General features: G+C 39.3%; 5 protein-coding genes across 6 annotated transcripts; 2 read left to right on the top strand and 3 right to left on the bottom strand.

Moving 5' to 3' along the window:
* The first annotated feature begins 1,833 nt into the window (after nt 1-1,833).
* Nucleotides 1,834-4,038, top strand: LOC101301747 (gibberellin 20 oxidase 1-B-like). Of its 2 annotated transcripts, none has more exons than XM_004291379.1 (2): nt 1,834-2,289; nt 3,294-4,038. In XM_004291379.1, exons 1-2 carry the CDS (start codon nt 1,889-1,891, stop codon nt 3,871-3,873), a joined length of 981 nt encoding a protein of 326 aa, XP_004291427.1. In that variant the 5' UTR covers nt 1,834-1,888; the 3' UTR covers nt 3,874-4,038. The 2 variants fall into 2 exon arrangements, with proteins under 2 accessions (XP_004291427.1, XP_004291426.1); XM_004291378.1 differs by having other exon boundaries at nt 3,270-4,038.
* Nucleotides 4,039-4,947: 909 nt separating this feature from the next.
* Nucleotides 4,948-7,803, top strand: LOC101301459 (coiled-coil domain-containing protein 93 homolog). The gene is made up of 8 exons (XM_004291377.1): nt 4,948-5,163; nt 5,282-5,395; nt 5,481-5,651; nt 5,739-5,818; nt 5,973-6,120; nt 6,246-6,326; nt 6,878-7,000; nt 7,415-7,803. Exons 1-8 carry the CDS (start codon nt 5,137-5,139, stop codon nt 7,457-7,459), a joined length of 789 nt encoding a protein of 262 aa, XP_004291425.1. The 5' UTR covers nt 4,948-5,136; the 3' UTR covers nt 7,460-7,803.
* Nucleotides 7,804-12,683: 4,880 nt separating this feature from the next.
* LOC101301165 (gibberellin 3-beta-dioxygenase 1-like) lies at nt 12,684-14,338 on the bottom strand. Its single transcript, XM_004291376.1, has 2 exons — nt 13,550-14,338; nt 12,684-13,239 (listed from the first exon to the last, which is right to left on the bottom strand). The coding sequence occupies exons 1-2, from the start codon at nt 14,002-14,004 to the stop codon at nt 12,684-12,686; spliced, it is 1,011 nt and encodes a 336-aa protein (XP_004291424.1). The 5' UTR covers nt 14,005-14,338.
* Nucleotides 14,339-14,927: 589 nt separating this feature from the next.
* On the bottom strand, nt 14,928-16,488 carry LOC101300879 (gibberellin 3-beta-dioxygenase 1-like). The gene is made up of 2 exons (XM_004291375.1): nt 15,953-16,488; nt 14,928-15,680 (listed from the first exon to the last, which is right to left on the bottom strand). Exons 1-2 carry the CDS (start codon nt 16,399-16,401, stop codon nt 15,104-15,106), a joined length of 1,026 nt encoding a protein of 341 aa, XP_004291423.1. The 5' UTR covers nt 16,402-16,488; the 3' UTR covers nt 14,928-15,103.
* A 1,280-nt stretch (nt 16,489-17,768) lies between these two features.
* Nucleotides 17,769-19,064, bottom strand: LOC101314726 (gibberellin 3-beta-dioxygenase 1-like). The gene is made up of 2 exons (XM_004292918.1): nt 18,610-19,064; nt 17,769-18,339 (listed from the first exon to the last, which is right to left on the bottom strand). The coding sequence occupies exons 1-2, from the start codon at nt 19,062-19,064 to the stop codon at nt 17,769-17,771; spliced, it is 1,026 nt and encodes a 341-aa protein (XP_004292966.1).
* Between the last annotated feature and the right edge of the window lie 675 nt (nt 19,065-19,739).

Genomic DNA, 19,739 nt, shown 5'->3' with positions numbered 1-19,739 from the left:
GTTATATCGATACATTTTACTCTATCCAAATCAAATGTGCTTGTAAGATATCTTTTATGATGTTTGAAGATCAAACCCTAGAGCTAGCTTGGTCATTTTCATTAACTTATATAGAAAGTAAATCAAATAAATTGAACCACTATATAGACCACCCACAACAACCAGCTAGCTATAGTGGGAGATTGCTAGATTATAATAACTTTAACATATTGTTCACATTGTATAGAACTCTCATACTGCAAAACATGACAAATTTGGAAGCTGAGAAGTTCTTGTTGGTTTTGAATAGACTCGTTGATGCAAAAGAAACGAATACGACCAGCGATGAGGAGATTTGAGCTCAAGGGAATCGATCTCTTTAACTTGACGTGCAAGGAAACTAATAACAAATAAGTGCATGATGGACAGAAAAAGGATGTATACGAGTCTGAACAGCTATAAACTGGGACAAACTAAGTAAAGCTTCCAAACTGGAATGTATGCCGGTGCAGAAAGCGCGCGCTCAAAAGTAGAGTTCAGTATAAAAGGGTTTGGTGTTTTTCTTTTTTCAACGCATAGATTATGCTTCTATAGTGTCACTATGACTACTGGGTAACTTGGTCCATAGAAACCAGATCAGATTGCTTAAAAGGGAAGATATAAGGAGGAAAAGAGAGACGACTAAGAAGAGGAAAGAATCTTTTGCAATCCAAAGAGAGAACAAACACGATAGTTACCAAATGCATGTCTCTCTTTTTGTAATCCACTAATCCTACAAGTCTCTCGCACTCGATTGATCATCTCTCAACATTATAACTTGTATGATATTTGACTAAACTGGCGTGTACCCGATAGCAGGGGCAAAGCCGCAAAGAGTTCTCGAAGTTGATCATCAACCCCTACCATGTCTATGAGGACCATATCCTAATAACCCGGCCCTTTAGAATTTTTGCCTCTTATGGTTTGTTTAATTGAGGTCAAAGAAAGCAAAACGAATCTGGGTTTTATAAAGAAAAATTGTCAAATCAGAAACGGACTTGATCATCCATCTATATATGTGTAGCGAAAAAAGACAAAAGAAAAAAAAGAGTTAATTTTGATATTTTTAATTGCTTTATATCCATGGTATGACAACAATTATATTTCACAGTTGAAAACATAGAACAAGGAACCACATCACAACTATGCGGAGGCTAGGGGAAATTGCACCTGAGAAACCTTAATTAGTATAATATAGCTTATTAATTAGCTTAAGTAAAAACTTCATATGAGGAAATAAACTGTAGTACCTAAATTTGGACACTGTTCTATTTTGAGCTCATGGTTTGAAGAAGTGTATAATGCTCCTTACTATGTCTATATATATGGAATGGACAGCACATGGTGGTTGAACCGACTTGCAAACAAATTAATGATGTCAAATTAGCCTTAATTTGTAGAGCAATTTTTGTGACATACACCGTACATGTGGCTTGCCGACTGGTCTAGTACTCAATTAAGCAAAATATATAGTTCTTGGTGCAAAATAGACTAGAGAATCGAAGAGTAGGTGTAACTCGATCAAATTTCAATTTGCACAAATAATTTGCGGGTATGGCATATCTGTAATGCACAATCCATCAATGCAAATGTTTTTTTTGTTCTAAATGTAACAAAAATGATTCTTCTGACATGTACGTGTAGTATAGTCCTCCGTTCATTTTTCTTATTTCCAATTCAAGGGAAAAAGAAAAATGGGAAACTCAATTTCCAGATCAATTTTCTTTTTGTCTTTTTGGGGTTACAAATTTTGGACATCGTTCTATGGAGGTAAGCTAGCTTCATATATATAGCATTGAGACGAGCTGTGTATGTATGAAAGAGAGATAGAGAGAGACGTAGAGAGAGAGAGAGATAGAGAAAGAGAGAGATGGGTGAGGAGGTTGATCATGATCAAGCACTACTAGTACCAGTTCTTGAATTTTCGAAGGAGTGTTTGGTCCCAAAGCAAGAGAGGAGTGAGGAATGGGGAGCTATGAGCACCAAAGTGAGAGAGGCATGTGAGAGTCATGGCTGCTTTCTGCTGTTGGTGCAGGAAGAGGTGATGCCGATGCGCTTACGTGAAGACATGGTGATGGCCATGAAAGCTTTGTTTGATCTCCCTGAAGAGACCAAGCAGAAGCACACAAGCCCCAGGGCTTACCAGAGCTACCAAGGCAAGTGCCCCATCATTCCCTTGAACGAAAGCTTCGGGATCGACAATGCATGCCAGCCTGATGCAGCCGAGTCCTTCACCAACCTCATGTGGCTTCAAGGGAACTCTTCTTTTTGGTGATTTCACTTCTCTAATAAATTTACACTCACATTTGAAGTAGTTAATTTCCCCATTTATATATGTATCTGTTCTCTTTTTGGTCCAAGTTTCTCCGTTTCTATGCCAAGATAATAGCTAAATTAATAGCTATAGTAATGTTGTTTTGCGAGTTATTTGAGATCTAATCAAGCTTCTAACTGGGAATCTAAATTATATAATATATTTATGAAAGAATTCACATACATACCAGACCGACATCTAAATTGAGAATAATCTCGCAATTTAGGTTATTAATTTGTGTTCAAACATGCTCTATCAGCTATTTCAGCTCTTGCTTTTCAAAACTGAAAATATTGAAGATCACATTTCCTGGATTTTCAAAGATTTTCTTTTAAAATTTTTCTTTTTGCATAAGGACTTTTTAATGCATTTGAGTAAGGAAGGTTACTAGTTGTGTTTAAGGTTTGGAGGGTATAGGAAGTAAGAGACTATTTTCCTTAATTTGTGCCCACATCCAAAACCTTAAGGCATTGCAAAAATGTGGACTTGACATCCTACTTTGCTCCATATATGCTGTTAATATTATGAGCATCTTGACATGCCAATGGCTGCTTACCCAACACCCTGACTACCTGCCAATGCCTCATTTATTAAGTCTTATCTCATTGAAACAGATTGAAATTAAGAGTGCCAGCTTTATGTGACTGTTATATGTATAGATATTGGTCCTTGCTGCTAAGCTCTATCATTCTTAGCACATGTCCTTGTTGAACTGCTGCACTGGAAATGATAGTCAGTTCCTCATGAAGTCTAACTGTCTCATTTATACCGGCTAGCTGCTCTCCTTTTCAGGAATTAATATGCAGAACAGTCAATACCATATATACCATATATGATGTACCTCAATTCAATATGTAACCCACCACAAGGGTCCATATCCAATAATGTAGTAACTGAGAGCTTTGAGATTTTGTGATTGTCTTAATTAACAATGTAGTTATTCTCTGTTCTTATATGACAGTGAGACAATGAAATCCATGAGCTCAAAGATGATGGAGTTGAACTTCACCGTCCTCGAAATGGTTTTGGAGAGTTTAGGCGTGGGAAAGCACTACACCTCGCACGTAGAGAACACCACCGCCGTGATGCGTTTCATGAAGTACAAAATCCCTCCGATCAGCAACGACGTCAGGGACACATCCGTTGGTTTGGTGCCTCACACAGACAAGAGTAGCTTAACAATTCTATGCCAGAACGAAGTGCAGGGTCTGGAGATCCTCACCAAACAAGGCCAATGGGTTCAAGTCCCGGTCCCCGAAAGAGCCGTCGTGGTCTTCGTTGGGGATGCACTCAAGGCTTGGAGCAACGGGAGGCTTCATGCAGTGACTCACAGGGTGATGATGAGTAAAGACATTAAGGAAGAAAGGTACTCTTTTGCGATGTTTGGGTTGCCGAAGGAGGAGTTCATGATCGAAGTGCCGGATGAGCTTATCGACGATGAGCATCCTCTGCTGTACCGGCCGTTCAACTTTGCCGAGTACTACAACTATTTTACGGCCAATGTTCGTGACGATGCACTGGAAGTCTATGCTGGAGTTTGAAGATACCGTTTAATATATATTCATCAGTGTTTAATTTGCGTGTTTTTAATTATAAATAATTTGCTATAATAGTACTATAGTTTCATTCCAAGAAAAACACAGAATGTTTGCCTAACTACAGATCGAGTGGTGAGCAGACAGATTTCATTGACTCTTTCATTGGCTCTGGGCATTGCATTACTCATGATTGTGATCAAGCGCATTTGGTTGCGCGGCGTTTCTTTTGTTTTGCTTGTGAATTCATGCAAAGCTTTCGTTCATAATTAGGTCAATACATACAGTGATCGATCATGGTTTCTTCTTTTGTCTCCCTATCCAGAGACACCGGCTTTCATCTTTTCTTTCTTTTGATCTGGTTAATTAGACCGACCTCAAAGTCTAATTTCAATGATGGTATTATTTTGAAATTTACCACAGATTATGATGAGTTGATTAGTGCTCATCAGCAGCTAGTCCAGCTCGCAACTTACAAATTCGGAAACATATGTATAGTAGACAACAGTTCTAAAGTTCTTTTAAATGTTATTTCATTAATAATACACGTCCATTAACTTCAGCTATAAAGCACATAGTAGATTCATGAAGGGCCTCTACGTACATGGACTAAAATATTGCCAATCCATCCTCCTACGTACAAGATCCATCTAAACCGTATTTCAGTACTAAGATAAAAGCATACTCACATTATCTCTTAATTAGACTCTAACCAGCACAGGTGGGAGTTGGTAAGAGCACTGCAAGTTCAATCCCGCCGACCCTGATTGAAGCTGCTAGTTAAATCTTAATTTATTATTGGTTACTAGCAAAAAAAAGATGAATGATTTGGACAAGATCTTGATTATAGAAAATACTCTTATCATCTCTGCAAAATGCAAACTATTAAATATACAAATCAGGATGGATGCACACATTATACTACTTGAAACAACAGACTTGTTACTCTCGAACCGTGAGCAATTTAGGTAATATTGTTTATGTTTTTTTAGGTCACTCAACAAAAGATGAAAAGAACATACAAGCAAACAGAAAGAAAGAAAAAACTCGAAAGCCCAAGTTTTTGAGCCCAGAAAGCAGCTCTACAAGAAACGTTTCTTGTAAACTCAGCCCACACTCGACAAGTAAAACAGAACCGACGGCGACGGTGGAAGTCATCGGAACCCAGTTTGACACTGCTCGCATCCCTTTCAACGCACAACACCAAATCGTCGTCGTTTCCAGCATCTCTGTTGATGCAGTGAAGCTGAACCAGTTGTAAGATCAACAATGCTACAAGACAACCTCAATGAATTGGTTAGTAAACAGCTCTGACTATATGCATCAAGATTTGTAGCAAAAAGATGGTTTCTTTTCGTTTTCTACTTGAAAAAGTTAAAGTCTTTTGATACTAATGATGTGGGTTGTATGCCAGAATGAGAGAAAGGTCATTGTTATGAATGAATTGCAAAGCTTAAGAGAGAGAATCGATAATGAAGGTGTTAAAGCTGTTGTGGACAAGTTGGTATTGCTTAAGAAGTCATTGAAGGTTTGGTTTTTTTCTTATGTCTGTGTTTATTGTCTGAGTTTGGTCTTTTTTGGGTACTGGGTTTTGATTTTCTGGTTGTTTACAGGAGCTTGAGAGGGAAGAAAATGAAGTTGAGTCTGTAAGTAATTCTGAATTGGAAGATGAGATTCATGATTTGGAGGAGCAGATAGAAAATGGGAGTGATAGACAGTCACTCTCTGATAGATTGAGTTGGTTGTTGAGTGAATCAGAGGAGAAAATTAATTCAGCTAAACAGGTAGCTTGTTTTTCTTCACAAAACAATGACTGATTGGTTGTTAAAACATGGTTTAAATTTTAGTGATGTAAATGGTAATATGTGTAGGAACTTGCATCTAGATTGAGGGCAGTGCTGGCAGTACAGCGCAAGATTGATGATATTCCGTGCCAATCAGAACTTGTCCAGTAAGTCTTCCTTTTCTCCTGTTAGAAGTTGATCTAGCATTTAGGTTATTGGTGTTTTTGGACTATTAAGAAGTTCTTAGAATGTAGATGGATTGAGTGGATTTAAAAAACATCGATTAAAAGTATATATACTGACTTAACCTTTGTTCTGAAGGTATGATCACCGATTGTCAGAGTTGAATGCTCAAATTCAAGGAAAACTTCGACAAACTCGTAAATACTATGCCACGTACAACGCACTTTTGGAGATAAAGGAAATGATGCTAAAGGAAGCATCTTTGCTGAATTCAATAAGTTCACAGGTATGGAGGACTTCACTACACATTTACCTATTACATCCTGTGTTACCTGCGCTGTTTTTTCAGTAGATGTAGATGTCAGGACCTTTTGTGGTTATTTTTGAGTGTCTTTGAAACTTTGGGTACAGTTTCAAGATGCAATCACTAGTACAGATGGTCGCATGAAACTCATTAATTCAATGGAGGGAATTATGAAGGGCAGTCAACAGGTAATGTCAAAGTATCATCAACTTGTGTGCATGTTTTCTTTTGAAAAGCACCCAAACTGTGTCTTGAATGCATTTTTACAATTATAGTAGAGATATAATTTAGTTCCTGAGATGTGTGTCATCCCTAGCTTACAATAAGCATAGAACCCAACAGTCTAACCCGTTAAGAATAAACAAGATAAAACGCCAGTTCTAAAAGTCTCCCAACAACAAGACAAAACCCCATAATGAGCTATCAGAGATAAGCAAACATAATTCAGTATGTATGCAGTGATATAGGGCTAAGTGGATCTTAAATGTGCTTATACATTCATTTTTAGGTCTACTTCACGTAGATGCGCAAATACACACAAATTCATAAAAGATAAGGATTCGAAAGGAATGATTCTCTTTCTCTCAAACTCAACTCAGCCAAGCCTCACTGATTCCATTAACTTTTTCTGCTATATGTGAATATGATTTCTTACCTATTATTACATGCTTCGACATACTTGCGTTGATGGGCGTTTCTAGTTAGTCAATATGTTTGCATTGCTGAATCCATTTTACAGAAGCTAAAAAAGGTAGAACAAGGGCTTCAAGAAGAGCAAAAAGTTTGTGATTCTCTCAAAGCTAGGCATGTTGCAGCAACTGCAGAGCAAAGACGCTGTTATTCCCTCTTAAAAGCTTTTCAGGTAAACACTTTAATCATGGCATCACAAATAATAGATATGCTTTTGACACCGAACAGTACTCAGTATATATGCCATTTTCTGTCTCATATAAATTATTTCCGGTATTGATTATAACAATTTATGGAGTGCGTCTAGTTGAAAAATTCCTCGTAGGCAAACTCTTGACATCGTAGATAATAAAATCAACTGTTTTTCCATCTCTTACTGGGTGGTCTAGATATTGCAGTATCTTGGTATTTATAATTGTGCAGCTTGGTCACTTTCATTACTCTCTACTATGAAACTTGTTGAGTGTTGGTTTGCGGTTGGCAGAAATTAGTTGTGATTGTCCTGACTTTACCAAATCAGCTATAAGCAACTCTAGTTTATATCGTTTGACTATAGATTTCTGAAAATAGATCTTTCTATTTCCAGGAGGAATGTGCAAAGAATGAGCTACTTCGAAAAAGTTCCAAATAGAACATCTGGAGCATGTGAATGGAGGCGTCCAACCCGCCCTCGCCATCTCTCATCAACGGAATGCTTACTCATGAAACTGATACAACAGGCTAGAAATTGTTGTAGATCAAAATACAATTCGTATCAAATAACTTCGCTGTTGAGCTTCAGTCATTCTGTTGTGATCTATGAAGTTGTATGTGTTCTCTGATATTAGTAAAATGATGTGCAGTATCCAAGAGATGCATGCTTTGACTCGGCACTTCCTACATGAGTAAATCTGAACATAACCTGACTGTAAACCATGTTGTCATGTTCTAATCTCACTATTGGTAAATGAGTATGTTCTTATAGTTCAGTAGTATAAACTATAAAGAGTGAAATTGTTATGTTCTTTGATTCGGTATTTTTGAGTAGCAACTAGCGAGGGTCAATCGAACACTACACATTCAATCAATAACATGATTACTGTTGTCTTATTCTTTAGATCACAACGATAGTAAATTGAAATCCAAGCTTTCTTCATATCGTTGTTGTTTATGAAGTTGTCGATCTTCACTTCTGTCAATACAGTAAACGATTATTCATTGCTGGTTGAGATATATCATATATACAAACAATGAAGTAGCAAAACAAGCTTTGATCTCCCACTTTAACTTTGTTCGATCCTATTCTATACTGACGTGACCAATTGTGTCTGATTCGTTGGAAGATATTCTACAAAAAGTCAGGGTGAAAGCATGTTCTTGACTTCAATCGAATATGGATCAAATAAGGTTGATTATAAGTTGTACTAATCTCTTTTTCAAACACTAAGAAGACGTAGCAACAATGACATTTTTGTTTTCATCGATGATCGGTCATGTTTATACAACTGAAGACATATTATGCCTACTCCTCTGATTATGACATGCTACGACTGATCGACAAAACACATCCTTCAATGTATAGCCTCACGCAAAACATAAGTTTCTAATTATCAATTTATAAATCTTCTTAATCAATCGTGTACCCTCTTTTGGATCACCACTGTGGACGGCCATGGGGTTTTTGAAGAAGACACGTTCTGGTGGTAATGGAATAAGCATATATAGTGAAAGACCTGGACATGATCTATGCTATATATATTAATCCGCCATCTTTGATAACTACAACTTAATTGTCATTGACGACGAGATCGATATTTCTTCTTAATCAAAGAAGGGATGGACAAAACTGATTGAACTCATATCCATATGCCAATCTAGCTGGTTTATATTTTACAGTTAATCAATCAGGTTATATATACATGCATGAGCATGCTATTTTATGCTACTGTAGTTATAAATCAGCACGCAACTACTCAACTAAACTAACCTACACAGATTCGAAAAAAACTAACCTACACAAAACAGCTGGTTCAAACCATCCAAGCTAGGCGGTCCCAGATAAAAATCTACGATATATCCGATATATCTCCCGATATCTTTTTTTTTAAAGAACTGATATATCTAGAGGGTTCAATATCTTATCTTCCACCGTATCTCTGATATTTCTCCGATATTGTCAAATATCTCCGATATTTAAGATATTTACGATATATCTCCGATATATTAAAAAAATATCTGTAAAAAAACTTAGAGTGATATCTGGAAGAGAAGTAATTCCCTCGAGATATATCTCAATAAAGAGTGAGGGTATCGAGTGATATCTGGGATAAAAGTAATTCCCTCGAGGTATATCCCAATGAAGAGTGAGGGTCTCGAGTGATATCCGGAAGAAAAGTAATTCCAATGAAGAGTGGGGGTCTCGAGGAGAGCATGATTCCCTTCGAGGGATATCTGGATGCAGATCAATCTATTACACAATTATCAAACTTGGAGATAAGTGGAGGAATATTTGCACTTGAGAAAGAGAATGAGTACAGTTAATGCTGAAAAGGTGGTGGAAATATCAGGTTTGAATATGGACAATCTTCTACAGTTGGTGGATTGAACAATTTTTCATCCAAAGAAAAATACGATCATGCCTCCCATGATCATGATCATGGCTTTAGAAGTACTAGGTATGGAGTGCAAGAAGATATCATGTATGGGAGGAGGACTAGAGGTGAAAATGATGATCAAGATGTTGTTTCAGTTGCGTTAAGTTTTGAGTCTATCAGTTTAGATAGTGAGACTTGAACCTCAAATGAATCCTAAGAAGGCAATAATCAATATGCATGGCTATAATATTTATAGTTATAATCAATGCGCGGAAGTCAGTGATCAGTCATCCAGTTAGATTCATCCTTACTATCCACTTATAAGAGAAACAGTCGGTTGCTCCAAAGATATATATGATTATCATATTCAACACTACAATTTGTATTATATAAATCATATGCCTTGGTCTGATTATTTTACTTTTGTGAACCAACGTGCGTCTTATTAACAACCTAGATTCTCATTCTGGATGTAGATGAAGTTGATATTTGTAATATTTATATGTAAATCTAATAAATTAAATATGTCAGAAAAAAAAAATTTACTTCCCAAAATCCTAATATTTTTTCCCGGATATCCCGATATATCCGATATTATCTTTTTTTTAAATACCGATAGATACACTTATACAGATATTTTAATCCTTAGGCGGTCCTTACGCGGGTTTAGGCGGGTCTAGGTGGTCCCTACGCGGGTCTAGACGGCCCCTAGGCGATCTATAGGTGGCCACTAGGCGGTCCTAAGCGGCCTTGAGGCAAGACTCTATGCGGATCTAGGATGCCCTTGTGCGGGTCAAGGCGACCCATAGTAAACCCTAGGCGGGTCTCGGAGGCCTCATGGCGAGTCTTGGTGGCCCCTAAGCTGGTCAGGGCTGTCCCTACGCACGTCTAGGCGGCCCTAAAATGGTATAGGCGACCACTAGGCGGGTCTAGGCGGCCTTGAATCAGGTCCAAGCAGGTTAAGGCGACCTCTAGGCGGGTCTAGGCGGGTCCAAGAAAGTCTATGCGGGTCAAAGCGGGTCTAAGCGAGTCTAGGTGGCCTTTATGCGGGTCTATGCAGCCTCTAGGCGAGTCTAAACTACCTCTTAGCAGGTAAATACGGCCTATAGGCATGTCTATTAGTAAATAATGATAAATATGTACTTCTTGAACTGACAAAACTCGAAAACCTCAATCAGATTAGTGTATACGAGTTTCGTTTGATAAATATGTACTTCTCGAACTGACGAAACTCAAAAATCTCAATCGAATTAGTGTATAGAGTTTTGCTTCATTTCAGCTAAAATCCCCTTAGCGGGTCTCGACAGCCTCGTGGTGGGTCTAGGTGGCCCATCAGCAGACCCTTGGCAGGTCTAGGCTGCCCTAAGTGGGATAATATTTAGCCTATCGGCGGCACTAGGCCGGTCTCGGCAGCCCTTAGGTGGGTCAAGGTAGCCCTAGTCAGGTCTCGGCGGGCTTTAGGGAGGTCAAAGCGACCCTAGGCATGTCAAGGCAACACCTTCGACTGCCTAGGCTAGTCTCAACAACCCCTTAGCGGGTCTAGGTTGCCCTTAAGAGGGTGTAAGGTTGCCCCTAAGAGGGTGTAGGTGGTCCCTACACAGGTCTAGGCCTGGAGGCGGGTCCAAGCGGGTTAAGGCGGCCTTTATGCAGATCTAGGCTGCCCTTGTGTGAGTCAAGGCGGCCCCTTGGCTGCCCTAGGCGAGTCTCAGCCTTGGCGAGTCTTGGCGTCCCCTTGGCGGGTCTAGGCGGCCCCTAAGCGGGTCTGGGCGGTTCCTACGTGAGTCTAGGTGGGCCCCTACGTGGGTCTAGGCGGCCCCTAGGCGATCTAGGTGGCCACTAGGCAGTCCTAAGCGGCCTTGAGGCGAGTCTAAGCGGGTTAAGGTGGCCTCTGTACAGATCTAGGCTGCCCTTGTGCGGGTCAAGGTGGCCCTAAGCGGGTCTCGGTGGCCCCCTAAGCGGGTCTAGGCAGCCCCTAAGCAGTCTCTAAGCGGATCAGCAGCCCCTTGGCGGGTATAGGTGGCCCTAAGTGGGTGTAGGTGGCCCCTAAACAGGTCTAGGTGGCCCATTGGCGGCCTCTAAGTGGGTTAAGGCAGCCTCTTGGCGGCTCTGAGCGGTCTCGGCGGATCTAGGCAGACCTTTGGCGGGTCTAAGCAAACCTTTGGCGGGTCAAGGCTACCCCTAAGCGAATCTAGGCAGTCCCTACGCGGGTCCAGGTGTCTCGTAGGCGGGTCTACGTGGCCTTAAGCATGTCTAGGCGGCTCATCAGCGGCCCCTTAGCCGCCCTAGGCAGGTCAAGGCTCCCCCTTGGCGGCCCTAAATGGGTTTCGGTAGCCCCTTGACGGCCCTAGACGTGTCTCGGCAGCCCCTTGACGGCCCGAGGCGGGTCAAGGCAGCTCATCGGCGGCTCCTTGGCTGCCCTAGGCGGGTCTCGCCAGTCCCGTGACGGTCCTAGATGTGTCTCGGCAGCTCTTTGGTGGGTCTAGGTTGTCCGTACGCGGGTTTAGGAGGGTCAAGGCAGTCCCTTGGTAGGTCATAGCTGCCCATTGGCACACGATTTTTCAGTCAAAATTGAATATTCTTATTTTTTAACAAAAAAAATTCTAGTATGAAATCATGACAAATAAGTACTTCTCAATTGACATAAATCGAAAATCTCAATCAGATTACTGTATACGAGTTTCACTTGATTTCAGTTAAAATCCCTAGCTTACTATAACACACGATTTTTCCGTCAGAATTGAATATTCTTATTTTTCAACCAAACCTTTGCTAGTATGAAATCATGCCAAATAAGTACTTTTCGAGCTGACGAAACTCGATATACGATAGCTTTTAGGATAGCAACAAAGTGTTGATACAGTCGATATTTATAAATTGAATAGAAGTTAGTCAATAAAATAGAACAAAGTAGTAATGTTGATAGCAAAGAAAAGATAACTATTACATTTTTCTTAAGCAAAACAGAGTATTACGTGAATTTAGCTCTTTATTGCTGTCTAGAAATGTACAGAGCACAGCCACAAAGAAAAACATATAGACTATAGAGCACTCATAATTCTGAAGAAAAACTAACGATATATGGAAACCAATATATGAACGATGTTATTTGAATTAAATTATAGATCACGACATCATTTTAGAAAGGTTTCTAGATGTTTATTGCACTCAGAGGTCAGGCTTAAATTTCTTCCTCTGTATTCGACAGTTTCAATATCCAGAGCTTTTGAGTGCAACCGCACCAGCTATTTTATTTCAAACATAAAGAAAGTTCTCTCATGAAATTTAAATTTTAACAACAGAAAGAGTATCTCGAGAATGCTTAGCCTTTAGGACATGGTACTCCTTCGATGTGACCGATCGATACTTAGGAACTTGTTTAGAGTCAGCAAAGTTCTTGGAGAGGAGGGGGGAGACGGTGCAGTCCAGTGGAGACCAATAGAAGTAGGCGACCGAGATCCGATGTTTCTTTTGGACAACCGCAGCTCGATGAAAAACACTAACGAATCGACCATTGGACAGAATGTGGAGTAAATCACCAACATTAACAATGAGTGATTCAGGATTAGGCTGCACAGTAATCCATCCAACTCCTTTGAAGACTTGAAGACCCTCGGTTCGGGAGTGGAGTATGGTAAGCAAGGAACTGTCTGTGTGTGGTGGTAGACCTAAAACTCGAGTCGGGTCAGGGCAAGGAGGAAAAGAATTTAGCTGAAGAGCAGCCTGGCACATAGTCGGATCATCAAACCAGTTCACTTTAATTGTCAAGAATATGAAGATGGTGCGGATTAGTTGCTCTGCTAAGCCCCTTGCTTGCTTCTGGTAATCATCCATTATATCACTGCAAATTAACACACAGAAGCACTTCAAGAATTCTTCTGAAGATCACAGCTTTGCTGATGAAAAATATATATACTAAAATATCAAATGTCTAAAAAATAATAACACATGCAGAATCGATATTGAAATATAAACCCAGCAATTTCCATAACGTATAAAACTAAATCCACTAAAATTTACTGAAGAAAAACTTCACAAACCTATTCCAACATTTCCATGTAATATCAATTCTTGTAGCAAAACAAATATTTCAAAGTAATTATTATTTTTATTTTTTTGAGATTTGCAGCTCTTGGTCTTTTGAAACTTACCAAAACCCTTGATGATCATTAGGCCAAAGCACCTTAGCCTGATCAGCTGGAGACCCCATGATGGTAAACCCTTCCTGCCATAGTTTCCGGGGAAGCAGGGCCTGCGACGGCGGGTTACCGTATCCGGTACTGACCTTGCCGGGAGTCCGTAAAGTCTTCAACTTTTGTTCAGCTGGGAGAGCAAACAACCTATGAGTCTGAGACTCCACATCCTCCACAAGCTTTTGAGGAATTCCATGATTTATCAACTGGAAAACCCCCCATGTCTCACACGCCTGGATAATGAGTTGTGTCGCATTCGGATCCATGAGGTCGATGACTGGAATAGACTGCTGGTCGGTACCGGAATAGAGGTCATCGGATTCAGGCCACACGTAAGAATCAGGCAATGTCTTGGCTGAGGTAAAGTCGAGGGGAATAACATCCTTGTAGGCTTGATCTGGTGGTGTAGCCATTACCAATTCTTATGATGAAAAAGAGTCTATGTCTAGGGGTTCACTTACTCGGGATATATATGGTTATAAACAGAGTGGTAATCCTTATAAAGAATCTTATCCCCCAAATGAAATTAATTGAATCCGATTTCTTGTATATATGACTATATGCATTTCTATAAATGTGGGTACAATTTGAATTTCTGGAGGCTCTCCAGCACAGGAAGAACACAAAAAGTTGCATCAGTTTCCTTGAAAATTTAAACCTAGAAACCGCATCATTTAAGCCCAGTTGTTCTTACTTGCGCGTGTCCTTAAGATACCTAGCTTAATCTGTTGTCACCTACAACTAGCCTCATTGAAACTTCTTTGTTTGTTTTCGTTTAAGAATGGTAATTTTTATTGAATGTATAGGCCAGGATTGACCAACCATGTTCGCATGGTGACTAATGCAGGATTGACCCCCCGGGTGAATTCAAAATTGTCTCCTAATTATAATATAGTACGTTTAAGAGAATTTGGTATATATTTGTCCTTCAGGTATATAATGACATATAGTTTCAAAATTTCCCCTTGCCTATATATTGTGCTCTTGTAGTCTTGTCAATAAATGGTGAATAATCTTCCCTTACTGAATTAGTTTCTATACACAAATTATATATCAGACACATGCTTAATTGTTTATTCATGAATCATGATATGGTGGAGTTAATTTCTTGCTCAAGCCCGGGACTGTGAACATCGTCTATGTGAAGAGAAGTGCCAACAATGTTGCGCATTTGATAATCCCAATGTTATGTTTTCTTCTTTTTTATCAGCTCGTGTTGCAGGCTCGCAGCTGAGTTGAGTATTGTGTATTCTTTTCTATTCTAATTTGACCTCATTTCATAAAAAAGAAAGAAAAAAAAGTGTCAAATTCTTAACATGTTACTCTAATCGGTAATTCACTAAATATTTTGTAGGTTTCGGAAATTATAAATCAAAAACCCTTTCCATAAGTCATATAGAGAGAGAGAAATACAACACTGCGTACATCAAATGTAAAGATTTATTCATAAGTTCATGCATGCAATATGCTTATTGCATTTATATAGAATATACTATATATAAGTCGGGGCATCTAATTTTCGATGAGAGAAAATGCTTTCTCATAATGCTTGCAATTGGCCTTCAGTTCATGATACTCCTTTGCTATGATTGAACGATACCGAGGAACTTCTCCCGGACCCAGATCCTTCGACAAAAGTGGTGACACAACAAAATCCTTCGGAGGCCGATAGAAGTATCCCATTGAGTAGCGTTGGATCGGTTTCACCACCACACGATGAAGAACACTGATGAATCGACCATTGGATAGAAGATGAGTGAAATCACCAAGGTTCACGATGATTGCTTCAGGTTCTGGTTCCACCGGAATCCACCCAACTCCGTCTTTGAAGACTTGGAGACCGCTGGTTTTAGCTTGAAGTATGGTCACAATGGAGGTGTCAGTGTGCGGGGCTAGACCCAAGGTTCGGGTCGGTTCGGGGCATGGAGGGTAAGAGTTCAACTGTAAAGCCAAGTTGCACCCACTTCTGTTCGTTGGATCATCAAACCAATTCAAATCTTCCACAGGAATGCTCAAGGCTCTGAAGAGGATGCCCGTTACTTTCTCGGCTAATGCCTTCATTTGACTCTGATATTCATCTATTGTATCACTACAAAACAGAAAAGGTTATTACTAGTGACACATGACACATTCATAAATACTTACCACTTGAATAACTACGGTGTAAGCTTCCCATCAAAAAACCCTACGGTGTAAGCTAATTTCATATAGTAATTTGGACATAAGACTTCTAATTCAAACCCTGTCAATTATTTCAACCGTGTAATAGAACATCATCAAATCCTTATAATTATTTGTTACCGAATGAGTTATGTGAGGAAAGTAGAAAATGGTTTAGACTAAGGGAAGTACTAACAATACCTAAATTGTTGATAGTCATGAGGCCACAGCGCCTTAGCATGATCAATTGCAGAGCCAAAGAGGGTAAGCCCTTCATGCCACATAAAGGTGGAAAACAAGGACTGAATTGGGACGATTCCGTATCCGCTCAACCCATCAGGAGATCGTACAGCCTTCAATTTTTGGTCGATGGGGAGATCAAACAACTTTCGAGCCTCAGACTCGATGTCCTCCATAATCTTTGTACGAACACCATGGTTTTTCAATTGGAAAACACCCCATGTCTCACATGCCTCGACTATGAGCTTCGGGGCATTTGAATCCATGAGGTCGATAATGGGTATAAATAACCCGTTATCTGGTTGAATGACATCGGATTGAGACCATACAAATGAGTCAGGCACCGAATTTACTGAGTTAAAATCAAGGGGGATGATGTGCTTGTAGGCTTGATCCCATGGGGTTGCCATGAGCAATACTTGGGAGGAAAAGAAACCTACGCTAAGCAAATTAGATCAAGCAAAAGAAAGAGGCTGGCTTCCTAATTCACTCGGAGTGCATTTACATGTGAACTTGGTTAGAATATATACACATTTTGAGGGCAACCGGACAATCTCCCTTTAAGTTCGATGAGGCTTTATCCCTCGAAACAGGTTGAGTTCATGCTTAATGTCATGTCCTAGCTAAGCATATATTGCATGCATAGCACTTGTCCTCGTAGGTCAAAAGGCTCCAAGCACAGGGAAGAACCAAAATAATAATCAACTTCTAACTGCCTCATTTAAACCTCCTTGTTCTTTCTTAGCAATTATCAAAAGAGAAATTTTATTCACACATCTTAAATTACTTGATACACATCCTAATTTTTTTTGTAATCATCTTTTCTCACAATTACCCACTTTACCCTTATTTTATTGTAAGCCAATATCGTCTTCCTCGAGTCTCCAACACGGTTCATCGCCATCGTCATCTCACACTACATTATGTATAATCATATTTCAATAATTTGAATTTCTTGAAGAGATTTCAACCTTCTAGCTTTGTTGCCAAGCTACGAAAAAGAAGAAACCCCAAGCTTCAAAACAAAAATACAATCGACCTCATGTCAACTATGTTTTAAGTTTTAATATTGAAATTATTTTTTAGGTGATTCAGACATTCAGTAGTTTGGTTTGGAGGCAACCTAAATAGTTGACATGCATCTTAGTTTGTTATTATATATGATCCAATTTTACAGTTGCAATGTTATACATTTACCTCTATGTATATAGACTTTTAAGATTATGATTATGCTGGACACACGATGAGAATAACAAAATCAAAGAAACCTTCATCTTCTGGGTTTAAGGTTTAGAATTGAACAATTTTTTTTTCTTTATCTCAAATTAGTTATGAGGGTAAATGTGTAATTAAAAAACTTTCAAAAAAAAGGAATGTGCATTTAGTGTTAAGGGATGTGTGAATAAAATTTCTCTTATCAAAATCCCCTAAAAAATACCTGTCAAAAAAATTATAAATGTTGATGACATCAAGTAATTAAAAAGACTCGGAGCCTCATTAACACCTGAATTTGTTAATTAGACGCTTATCAATCTGATATAAAAATAAATAAATTTGATTTTGCATGTCTTAGAAAAAAGTTACATTAATTTTGAAATAAGAGTTTGGAGTCTGTGAAACTCCAAACATTTTCATGAGTTTCAAAGACACAGAGAAATGGAAAACAAATTAAAGCTTCAACCCTGGCCTGCTGCTAAGAGCAACTCGCTAAGCTTTCTTCATGTTCATACAGAATGCTTAATTATTTGCCCTAATGAAGAAAAATCTAAAATCTCTTTTAATTTTCAATGAAAGATAATGCATTTTCAAGATGTTTCCCCTTGAGATCAAGATACTCCTTTACTGTGACTGAACGATACCGAGGAACTTCTCCCGGACCCAAATCCTTCGACAAAAGTGGTGACGCAACAAAATCCGTCGGAGGCCTAAAGAAGTATGCCATTGAGTAGCGTTGGATCGGTTTCACCACAACACGATGCAGAACACTGATGAATTGACCATTGGATAGAATACGACTGAAATCACCAAGGTTCACGAAGAGTGCATCGGGTTCCAGTTCCACCAGAATCCACCCAACTCCGTCTTTGAAGACTTGGAGACCGCTGGTTTTAGCTTGGAGTATGGTTACAATGGAGGTGTCTGTGTGGGGGGCTAGACCTAAGGTCCGGGACGGTTCGGGGCATGGAGGGTAAGAGTTCAGCTGTAAAGACAGACTGCAGCCACTGCTGTTAGTTGGATCATCGAGCCAATTGAGTTCTTCTACAGAAATGCTCAAGGCTTTGAAGAGGATGCGCATCAGTTGCTCTGCCAAGGCCTTCATCTGCTTCTGATAATCATCTATTGTGTCACTACAAAATCATTCAAATCAAGAAGAATTAGTTCCACTTTCTCAATCTCAAACTAAAAGCACATCATATTCTTATTTTACAAGTACGGAAATATGCATTCATAACTATAATTTTGGTCTCATTTCGGGGACATTTTCCAGTATTTGCCTCTATTACTTTAAACTTCAGCAATATCAATCTCATTTGTCATATTAAGATTATAAATGTTGATGACAATAACAAAATTTATGACGCTTTCTCTACGTGCATGCTCATGGAGTACGTACTTACCAAAAACCTTGATAATCATTAGGCCAAAGCAGCCTAGCATGATCAATTGCAGACCCGACGATGGTAAACCCTTCATGCCACATAGTGGTGGAAAACAAGGACTGGATATGGGCGATACCATATCCTGTAATCCTGCCTGGAGATCTCACGGCCTTCATTTTCTGGTCAGTTGGGAGACTAAACAGTCTTTCACACTCAGACTCCATGTCCTCCAGAAGCTTAGTTGGAATTCCATGTCCTTTCACTTGGAGAATACCCCATGTCTTACATGCCTCGGTTATGAGTTGCGGGGCATTCGGATCCGTGAGGTCGATAACCGGTATGGTTAACCCGTCACCGGAGTGGACCTCATCGGATGCTTGAGGCCACACGAAAGAGTCTGGAACTGACTTGGCTGAGCCAAAATCAAGAGGAACGAGACGCTTAATGTAGGCTTCGTCAGGAGTAGACGTCATTAGTAAATCTTAGTAGCAAGAAGAGTTCGTGCAGAAGCAAATTAAGATCAACCTTTGCAATGTTCACTTGCTTTGCTAATTGCTGTGATATATATGTATCTGAGCACCTTGATGTGCATGGAATGTGATACATACATGTAACGCTATCCAATGTCTGACGCAAATTCAAGGAATGTGATCCATGAGGGGATATCATTCCATATATGTTTATATGCATATCGATACGTAAAGAGCCAGAGAGGTTAATATATCTGCGAACTCTCTACAGATTCATATAATATATTCGTATAAGGTATGTTATTCATGTATAGCCGTATAGGGATCTCCAATATATGGATTGTATTATGATTTATGCACTCATACAACAATGAAATCTAGAATAGATGGATAAAATCGGGTTTCTTTGATTAATCGATATATACATTTACTATGTATGAAAAATAAGGTTCATTCACTTAGTTTTAGAAGCAAGCCTCACTTGCATTACGTTTTTTTTTTTTTGTACTAATGAATTTATTTGCGCGCTCTTTGTGTACAAAACAATTCATAGTTAAAAGGTCCTTGACGGACGAACTTAATTAATTTAGAGTTATCTTAAGAAGAAACATTTGACAAATATTAACGACAAGGAACTTTAAATTATAGTGCATAATAATTTAGCTCTCTCTCTCTCTC

The sequence above is a fragment of the Fragaria vesca genome, linkage group LG2 (assembly GCF_000184155.1).
Source record: "Fragaria vesca subsp. vesca linkage group LG2, FraVesHawaii_1.0, whole genome shotgun sequence".
Taxonomy (NCBI): domain Eukaryota; kingdom Viridiplantae; phylum Streptophyta; class Magnoliopsida; order Rosales; family Rosaceae; genus Fragaria; species Fragaria vesca.
This window is presented reverse-complemented; position numbering and strand designations above follow the sequence as displayed.